Below are 9,440 nucleotides of genomic sequence, written 5' to 3'. Positions count from 1 at the left end.
ATGATATTAAATAAAGATTTCACTCATCTGCATGTTCATAGCCAATACCGGTTGTTTAAGGCGGTCTTTTCCCTACTGAATGGTCTTGCTACCCTTGTCAGAAATCATGTGGCCTTAGGCAAGGGTATTTGGGTTCTTTGTGCTTCTGTTGATCAATAGGACTGTCTTCATGACAGGACCACTCTGTTTTGATCACTGTAGCTTTGCAGGCTCAGGGGTTAAGAGCACTGGCTGTTCTTGCAGAGGACCCAGGTTCAGTTCCCCAGTACCCACATGATGGCTTGCAAACATCTGTAGCTCCAGTTCCAGGGGCTTTGACCCCCCCACTTCTGGCATACATACATGGCATACAAGTAACATAGCTATACAAATAAACATTTTTAAAAAGTTTTAAAATAGGAACATGAATCTTCAGCTTTATTTTTCCTTTTTAATGATTGTTTTCAGTTCCCCTGAAATCATGTTAATTTTAGCATGGATTTTTTTTTTCCATTTCTGCAAGAGGTATTTTTTGGAATTGGAATTTTGATAGAATTGTACCAAATCTATAAATCCATGTGGGTAATATCAACACAAGTTTTCCGCTTCATGAACTTGACTGTGTTCTGTGTATGCCTGTTTTAGTGATGTTTTATAGTTGTCCTTGAATCAGTCTTTCCCCGTTAATGTTGAGTTTCTTTTGTTGTGATAGAACACTATGACCAGAAGCAACTTGAAGAAGAAAAGGTTTATTTAATCTTATAGCTTGTAGTCCATCATCTAGAGATGTCAGGGCGGGAACCTGGAAGCAGGAGCTGATGCAGAGGCCATGAAAGGGTGCTGCTTCCTGGCTTGCTCCCCATGGCATGTTTATCCTGCTTTCTTATAGAACCCAGACCAGCCTAGGGATAGCATTGCCCATGGTCAGCTGGTTCCTCCCACATCAGTCATCAATCAAAATATATCACAGATTTGTCCACAGATCAATCTGGTGGGGTATTTTCTCAGCTGAGGTTCCCTCTTCCAAAATGACTGTAGCCTGCATCAAGTTGGCATGAAACCTAGCACAACCCACTTGGCTAATTGCAATTTTTTTGTTTTGTTTCCTAGGCTGGCCTTCAACTGTGACCCTCCTACCTCAGCCTTCTGGGTGTTGGGTTACAGTTATGCACCATCATGCCCGTGTATTTGATTCTTTGCATGCTGTAGTAAACGGCACTATTTTTGTGATTTCCTGACTGCTCATTATTAGTGTATAGAAATGTAACTGAGTTCTGTGTATTGCCTTTTATCCTGCTACTTTACTGAATTTGTTTGCTACAGCAGTTGTTCTCTTGGGTATGTCTGCAATGTGTAGGAATTTTTGTTTTGTTTTTCCTTTTCTGAGACAGGGTCTTGAATGCCTCAGCCTGTTCTCAGACTTCCTGTGTAATCAGAGATGACCATGGATTCCTGATCTTTCTCCTTCCGCCTTCTGGGTGCTGGGATTACAGGTGTGGATTACCATACATGTTTTATGCAGTGCTGGGGATTGAACCCAGAGCCTAGCGCATGCTCAGGAAGCATGGTACTGGCTAAGCTACATTCCCAGCATAGGATTTTCCACATATAAAATACAATCTGTGAACAGAGATAATTAGTAGCCAGTTGTCTGCATTCACCTTACTGAGGCAGGCTCTCTTTTAACCTGTCAGGCTGCATGCTCCAGGCTGGCCCATGTGCTTCCCGGTGAGTCTCCTTTCTCGGCCTCCCATCATGCTGTGGGGGTGCTGGGATTACAGGTACATGCTGCCACATCCAGCTTTTTATGTGGGATCTAGGGATGGAGTTCCAATATCGGGTTTGCTCAGCAAGCACGATAGCCTGCTCTATTCGTTGCTCACTTGTGATAAAATACCATGACCAAGGCAACTTAAAGAAGAGTTTGTCTGAGAGACAGAAGGCCCTCACAGTGAGGAGGAAGTCTAGCAGGCACGGAGGCAAGAGCAGGAAGCTGAGGTTTGTCTTTAAATGTATGCAGGAAGTAGAGAGAGCAAGCAGGAAGTGGGATGAGGTTATTGATTCTCAGAGCCCACCCCAAGTGACACACTTTCTCTGGCAAGACTGCACCTCCTCAACCTCCCCAGACAGTGCCCGTGACTAGGACAAAGTGTTCAAGTCTCTGAGACTATGGGGACCTCCTCGTTTAAACCGCTACACCTGCTGAACCATCTTGCCAGCCCCCGCTTTCTAATCTGGAGATCTTTTCTTTTTCTTGCCTTTAAGCACTCTGGCTACAGGGACTAGAATTGAGTTAATTCAAGGGGCACAAGTGGGCATCCTGGTTCTCAGCCTCAGAGGAAACCCAGGAGCTTTGAGCACGCAGCTGTGGTTTTCAAAATGGGTTTCCACAACCATTTCTTTTCAGTGTCAGACATTAAATGGTTTTGTAGAGACTGACTTCTTTGGTTATGTGTCAAGGAACACTTAGCTTCTCCATCTTTCTTCAGTATCCTCTAAGTCTGTTCTCTGCCTACACAGGCCTTCCATCTGCCTGAGCTTTCATAGCTGGGTTACTGGGGGAAATAGTAAAATGTTTCTATCTCCTTGATCCCATCATGCACCTTGATCCCATATAATCACCTCCATAGAGAGGGAAAGACAGCTTTGAATACTATGTGATGCAGTGTCCAGAGGTTGCAATTTTGGCTGACGTATGTGAAATATTTTCTTGAAATATGGAGGTAATCCTGTCTTCTTAGTAGATCGGGCTGTGGACTTTAAGGATATTGAATTTGTGTTTGAATATAGGGACCGTACCTAAGACTAGGATGCAGGTCTTGTTGGTATCGGGTGTTTTTCCTTTTGAGTTCTGCTTTTCTCTAGAAAATAAAAGCTATTCTAAGCCAAGTTGGGGACAAAATCAGAAGACCTTAAGCAGGTGGCCATCAACCACCATAAGAGATGTTTCCAGAGCCTCTCAGTGCTCACTTCTCTGCACACAGGAGCTTAATCCTTCTACATCCTGGCAAGGTTGAACCATCATGATCAGCGGTGCGTTTTCTCGGCTTGATTTGGCTGGGAGGGAGGCAAGAGCATTTGAGAATCATTGCCCACAGTGCCTTCTCCTTTCCTCTTCCCACCCTCTCAGGAATGCAAGCTTTTCCATTTATTCCTCTTAGTTTACTCAGGTAGCCATTTGTCTCTATTTCCTATAGACTGGAAATATAAATTCCAGACATGTACTCTGCTTAACAAAATCCTACCACAATAAAGTAGTTTAGCCGTCCTTGGAGTTTGTTATAATGGAATTTTACTTGTATTGTCCTGGCTGGGGGGAAAAGTAAACTTGTTAAAAGGAGGCATGTAATATGGCAGCCAGGGAGGAAGCAGATGGTGTGCCCACTCTTTCTCACTTGGAAAATGCATCACTTACTTCTAGCACTTTCTTTTGGGCCCTAGAATTGTTTTCCTTTTTTGGGGAAAAAAAAAAGGTTTCTAGATTTTTTTTTTCTATTTAAAATTCCAGACAGAGATTAAAAAGCGGGGGTACTAATTCCCTCTTTTTGGTTTAAAAACCTAATCCAAGTAACTCAGAGGCTTGCTTTGTGAAGTAAAGAGAAGTAAAGAGACCAGAATGATGGGCATCTGGAGAACACTGGGATGGGCAGGTCACTGGGATGGGCAGGTCACTGGGATGGGCAGGTCACTGGGATGGGCAGGTCACTGGGATGGGCAGTGCACAGACACCAGGAGCTCACGGAAGTTGTGTTGTTTGTGACTTTATTTCAGAGTCTGGGCCTGGAGGTGGGAGTGGGTACCACAGCTCACTCCGTTTCAGGAAGTAGACAACCTCAGTAAGGCAATAACATCTGATAAACCAGGCAGGGGCCTTGATAGATGACTATAGGAGCTGATTCCAGTCAAGAAAGAGGCGTGGGGACTCACTGTCCTCTGAAAATGTGTAGGAATGGTGCTTAGGTGAGGAGCCGATTCTAGCAATATGAGGAGCCTGGGGAAATGGAAGGAACAAAGGTTTAATTTGAGGAGAAGTGAATGGGTGACTTCTTGAGGCCATGACAGCTCGGTTGGAGGATGACATCTCCCTTCTGGGTTTCATGGGCTAAAGAGGTGGTAGGAACAGCAGGGCATAAGCTGGGGATGAGTGGAAGGCTGGGTACTCCTGTGGGATGTCCAGCCAATAAGAGAAGGAGGAAGTCTATTCTTCCTTTTCCTCTTTCCCCTCCACCTCACAGTGGGACTGAGTCAAGGGAGGAGACAGGTCTGTGATATGAGGTCCTGGGGTATCACTCAGTTTTCAGATCTGAGGGTCAGTAATTTGTCTTCTCCATCTACAGGTGTAGAAGGAATGATCACTATGAATGGAGGTCTCCAGTAACCTGTTTTCTTCCTGTGTGAGTTCTAATCCAGTGTATTTTTTGGAGAATGAGGTCACACTACTGCTGTTTTGGTTCACGGATAAAAGGAAGGGGATATTACAGCAGCAAAGAGAAAGTGGCGCACGTACCCGTGAAGTGGGGCACCCCGATGTACTTGTTGATGTCCACTTTTGGGGTCATGTCCTGGGGTATTCCTCTCCAGCCTAGTGAGCTGCATAGTTTCCCCTTTTGGGAAGATTCCAGTTTGCTTGGGCCTAGGGCCCTGCCACAGATCCTCGTGTGTCCTGCCTTTTTCTTCTCTTCTATCTCGTTCTTCAGCTTTTTGTTTTCCTGCTGCAGATGGACCATGACATTGTGGAGGTGGCTGTGGGAGGAGAGGGAAGTGAGGGCAGGTGGCCATTCGGTCTGTTTGATGTGTGGCTCCCTGCTGGAAAGAACCCAGAGGGTGTCACAGGGGTCAGGGGGAGGAGGGCCCACCTCTTCAGAGCTGGGTTCTCACGTTCACCCTGTGTAAGTGGAAGCCCATCTGTGTCCCGTGGAAGAGGCTCAGACATGGGGGTGAGGAAGACCAGGAAGAGGACCCACTCTGCCAGTTCTGGGCCTCATGTCTATGTTTTTTTGATGGGGACAGTTAAGCCTGCCTTGTCTGGGGTTCGTGGAAGGATTCAGTTTGAAAAATGATGGAAATCTGATAGATGAACCAGAAGGCTGCTCTGGGCAGTTCTGACTGTGTGTGCCCATAGCTTTCTTTGTCTGGGAAATGCACTCACCCAAAGCCAACACCCTAGATCTCTCTGTTCCCCTTTCTGAAGAGTAGAGAGTACAGGGTTCCTGGCTCTGTGGAGAACATGGCCAAATTTTTTCTTCCCATTTTACAGATGAGTTGGTAGAGGCAGGGAGATAGGGCAGAGGAAAGATAATTTAGTGTCTTCTCCATGACTCAATAGATGGCAGCTATTATCAACCTATGGATTTCTCCTAACAAGTCTTGAGAGCAGTGGATGATGGGAGACTCTACAGAGACAGGGGAGACGTTTAGCCTCCCGGATATGTGACCAGAGGCTCTAGACCCTGGCTTGATGCTTCAACTTAAGAGTATTTTTGGCTTCATAAGGGTGTGAAAACAATATACACTCAGTAGGAAACTGTACTTTGAACTTGGATTTTTTTTTTTCTCAGACTGGCAAGACCTGGCCCAGGCTTCTTGGGAGATGCTGGGAAATGGCCATGAACTTCAGTTTCCAATCAGGCACAGCCACTGCTCTACAGGCCACCATGTGATAAATTATGGGTATGAAGTGAATGTTTGGCCGAATAATATTTTCAGCTTACAATGGTTTTATCCAGACATGGCTCCACCTTAAGTTGAGGAGTGCCTGTTTTCTCAGCTCATGAGGTCTCAGGAAGATTAAGTAAGTCAATGTGTGCAAAACACACTTGGGGGTGCACAAGTAAAATTTCACCACATTGCGCCAGCTGCTGCCGAAGGAGAAGCAAGATGCCAGCAGACTGGTAAGCCACGGACCTGTGGCAACTCATACATAAATAGAAATGGGTTGTGTTGTAAGAGCTAGCTAGCAAGAATTCTTAGCCATAGACCATACACTTTGTAGATAATATAAGCCTCTGTGTGTTTATTGGGACTGAGCGGCTGCAGGACCACAGATGAGAGAGATTTGTCTGGACGGGCAGGACCTGAGAAGACTTGACTACACACACTGCTTCCCATGTGCTGAATAACAGAATGTTAGTTGTGCTATTGTTATTATTATTATTATTATTATTATTATTATTATTATTATAAGATAAGACCAGGGAAATTCAAGAATGAGTTCATGGTGAAATGGCTTTCTGGAACTTGGTAAAATATAAGGAAGAGCATGGAGTTACCTGTTACTTTATAATTTTTTGGCATTCCTAGGGATTGTGCCTAGGGTCTTGCTCATACAAGTGGTATTCTACCACTGGACTATGTCCATGACCTTTTTTTTTTCCAATTTAAAAATTTTGAGATAAGGTTTCACTAAATTACCCAGGCTGGCCTTGAACTTGTGGTGGCCTGTGCCATTGGGTATGGAGCTTTCGAGATTATGACAACTGTTTTTTTAGTTAAATATTTTCATAATTTTTTTTTTATTAGAAAGTGTCATGGTCCTTTTTAGAGGCAATCACATGATGGAATGGATCCTCTGCCTCTTACTGGTCACATGCTTTACCCACTTGCTTTCTGCAAATCTGGCCTCTTCTGTAGCCCACCAGTCCATGTGCCACTGGGCTGGAGGCCAGGTCTAGCATGTCCTCCACTCCCTAGCTCTCCATCTTCTCCTCTGTCCATGTCTCTGCTGTCTTCTCTCTGTCTCTGTCTTCTCTCTGTCTCTGTCAGTGTCTCTGCTATCTTCCACATCCCCACGCAGGCTCCTCCTGCTCTTGGTGTCTTATTCTCCATGTCACAGCTCTGTTCTCTCCTTTAACTCATTATCCAACTTAAGGTCAAAGCCCAGGACAGAGCTTGCTTGCTCCTGGGAGCCACAGATGGACGCCAGGTGTGCGGAGACACAGACACCCTCAGCCCTCACAGCAGAGTGTGAGGTAACTGCTGCTTGGCCAGTGTTGTCACAAGCAAACCCTCTCCAGACCCTCCTAGAATGCCAGGCATGGTGGTTTCTGTGTCCCTGGCAAAAGCTTGGGAAGCGCTATCCTAGGCCCTGTCTGCAATAGTCTGTGTTTAGACAGTTGTTTCTTGGCCTCTGTTCTCTGACTTCCTGTCGTCCCATGCCTCACTCTTGGTGGGTGGGCCTTTGACCAGGTGGGAGAGTGAGGCTCCATGTACAGGAGCCTCAGTTTCCTGAGGAGCAGTGAAGCAGAGGACCCTTTAACCTGGACTTCCCACCTCAGCTCTTCCACAGAGTCATGGCTTCCATGCTCCTTTGTTCACGGACCTCCGGTACAGTCATTCAGCCCCGACCACAGCCTGCCTGCAGTGCCCAGTCCTTTCTCAATGCTCTCTGCCTCTGAACATCAAGGAGGTGAGTTGGGGAAGGAGGTGGGAAGTTTCATCCCCTCATTGAATTGCTGTTGAGGGAGAGAATTAAGGTCCAGTGCAGTCAAGTGACATACCAGTGTTGCTTAGGAACTGTTTCAGGTCTCAGGGTCCTTCCAGATCTTTGCTTTTTCTCTGGGGGCTAGTCCCCATACAGAATGTCAGTCAGCCAGGGCTGATCGCAAGGGACAACAGTGCAGGGAGACAACTTACTCCTTTTCTCCGGTAAGCTTGGCGATGTATTTGACCTGTTCTCGCAGCTTGTTTCCCAGTTTTTCATTAGCAATCCTGTAATAAAACACACGGGAAAGATGGCTCTTCCCTAGATGGGTGAGAAGTTGACTGATGGGCACTGGCCCTTCCCAGCAGGGTTTCTGCTTGTTCCTTGGCCCCCATCACCTCGTCCCTGAGCGGGAGCCTTGTGAATCTTGACAATTGAGGACTCACATTCAGATGATCGAATACATTTCCAAAGGAATGGGTTCAAGGGATCCACATGAGGCTGGATCCCATCTTGGGAAGAGGAAGTGTGTCGCTCAGTGAAGTGAGCTGCCCTGGATGCTGCCCTGATCCTATGCTATAGACTTAGTGAACCTGTCTGGAGGGGTGAGACCCCTCTGACTTGGAACCCTTGTGCGTGCATGAGTTCTCGCAGGTGTGTGTGATTAGTCGCTGCGGTTCTCGGTTCGGCCTGGCCTTGGGACCCACCCTACTTTTGTCTGGAGTACTTACTTCTGCTCCTTTGCCCACTGTTCCACGTTGCACATGATCTGATCATTGTCCCGGTGGAGCCTACAGTTCTCTTTGGTTGTTACCCTCTGGGGTGGGCTGCATGGCTTTGCAGACAAGAAGAAAAGGAGACCATAAGGGATGGGAAAACCGACTGCCATCTCCCTCCCCCAAATCTGGATTCTTCTAACTGAGGGGGGAAAAATCAACTCTGCTACCCAACCTGAGGCCAGAGTTGCCACATGCAGGACCTCATTCCACACAGCAGAGCCCTGCCTGAGAGGACCACTCATCACAGACACGGTGGACCTGGACACTCACAGTAATGGTTCTCAGACTAATGGCGGCGAAGCAACTTTGTTTAAACATGGTATTCCGAGCTCATGTCATAACAAATGGAAGAACCAGGAACAAGAGGCACTTCTTTTAAATTTGAACAAGGGCCCTGTGGCCACCCCAAGATGTCCCGAGACTTCATGTCATGAATGGCACTGCTTGGGTCGCTGGAGGTGGGGGCATACCTCGAAGGCCACTTAACCAGTTGGATGGCAAAACCTGACAGGATGTGCCCAGAAGAGGGCGCACTAGGGGTTGTGAGTGGCAGCTGATGAGTCTTGTTGAGAGTCTTGGTCAATATCTCTCTATCAACAAAACCACAGGAAAACAGGTGAGTTGAGAGGTGGCTGGAAGTATCCAGATTCTGTTTCCTGCAGAATAGTGTGCGTGCGTGCGTGCGTGCGTGCGTGCGTGTGTGTGTGTGTGTGTGTTTTCCTTGTTCCTGGCATCCCCCATGACTCCCCAGTCAGGAGAGGTGGAGAGCAAGTGACAGAATCCAGACAGTGCCCACCTCCTTCTCATCCGCAAGGAGGCTCTCTTTCAGGGTAGCCATTTCCTCCTGGAACTCCCGGAGCTGCGACTCCTTAGCTGCCAGCATCTTGAGGTCACTCTGGTGCTGCTTCTGCCACTGCAGCACCTGGTTGCTCATCTCTTCCAGTTTCTTGTCAAAGTTGTGCACCTGCTCGGGAGTGCAAAGTGAGGGCGTGGGCAGGGGCAGAACCAGGCAAGGTGGAGGAGGGTGCCCTCTCCAAGCGGGAAGCTTGGCTTGGAGTGTGCGGGTGCGTATGCCTTTTATTTCCAGTGACCAGCAGAGGGCGCCCCTGTTCCGACCTTCCTGCCTGCCTGTCATTACCGAAGCGGCGAAGGTGGAGCCAGCGTGAACCCAGTAGCCAAAGGGTATGTGTTGAGCGCTAAGTAATTCTGCGTGCAAAAGGTGACCTTGTGGACCTCTTAACAGGAAGCGGCCCGAGCCCCGC

The 9,440-nt window shown here is 47.4% G+C and overlaps 1 protein-coding gene across 3 annotated transcripts in view; it reads right to left on the bottom strand.

Moving 5' to 3' along the window:
• Positions 1 to 3,486: 3,486 nt before the first annotated feature.
• Pmfbp1 (polyamine modulated factor 1 binding protein 1) overlaps positions 3,487 to 9,440 on the bottom strand; it is a 72,064-nt gene continuing 66,110 nt past the window's right edge. For 2 of the 3 annotated variants that reach the window (XM_036186699.1, XM_036186701.1), the window contains exons 17-21: positions 8,975 to 9,142; positions 8,131 to 8,234; positions 7,612 to 7,686; positions 4,487 to 4,785; positions 3,487 to 3,970 (exon numbers count right to left, since the gene is read on the bottom strand). In XM_036186699.1, the coding sequence (XP_036042592.1) occupies positions 3,954 to 3,970; positions 4,487 to 4,785; positions 7,612 to 7,686; positions 8,131 to 8,234; positions 8,975 to 9,142 (663 nt within the window). In that variant the 3' untranslated portion in view covers positions 3,487 to 3,953. The remainder of the gene's footprint in view (positions 3,971 to 4,486; positions 4,786 to 7,611; positions 7,687 to 8,130; positions 8,235 to 8,974; positions 9,143 to 9,440) is intronic. The other variant, XM_036186700.1, reaches the window with a different exon arrangement.

The sequence above is a fragment of the Onychomys torridus genome, chromosome 5 (assembly GCF_903995425.1).
Source record: "Onychomys torridus chromosome 5, mOncTor1.1, whole genome shotgun sequence".
NCBI lineage: Eukaryota > Metazoa > Chordata > Mammalia > Rodentia > Cricetidae > Onychomys > Onychomys torridus.
Note: the sequence above shows the minus strand (reverse complement) of the source record. Positions and strands in the feature narration are given on the sequence as shown.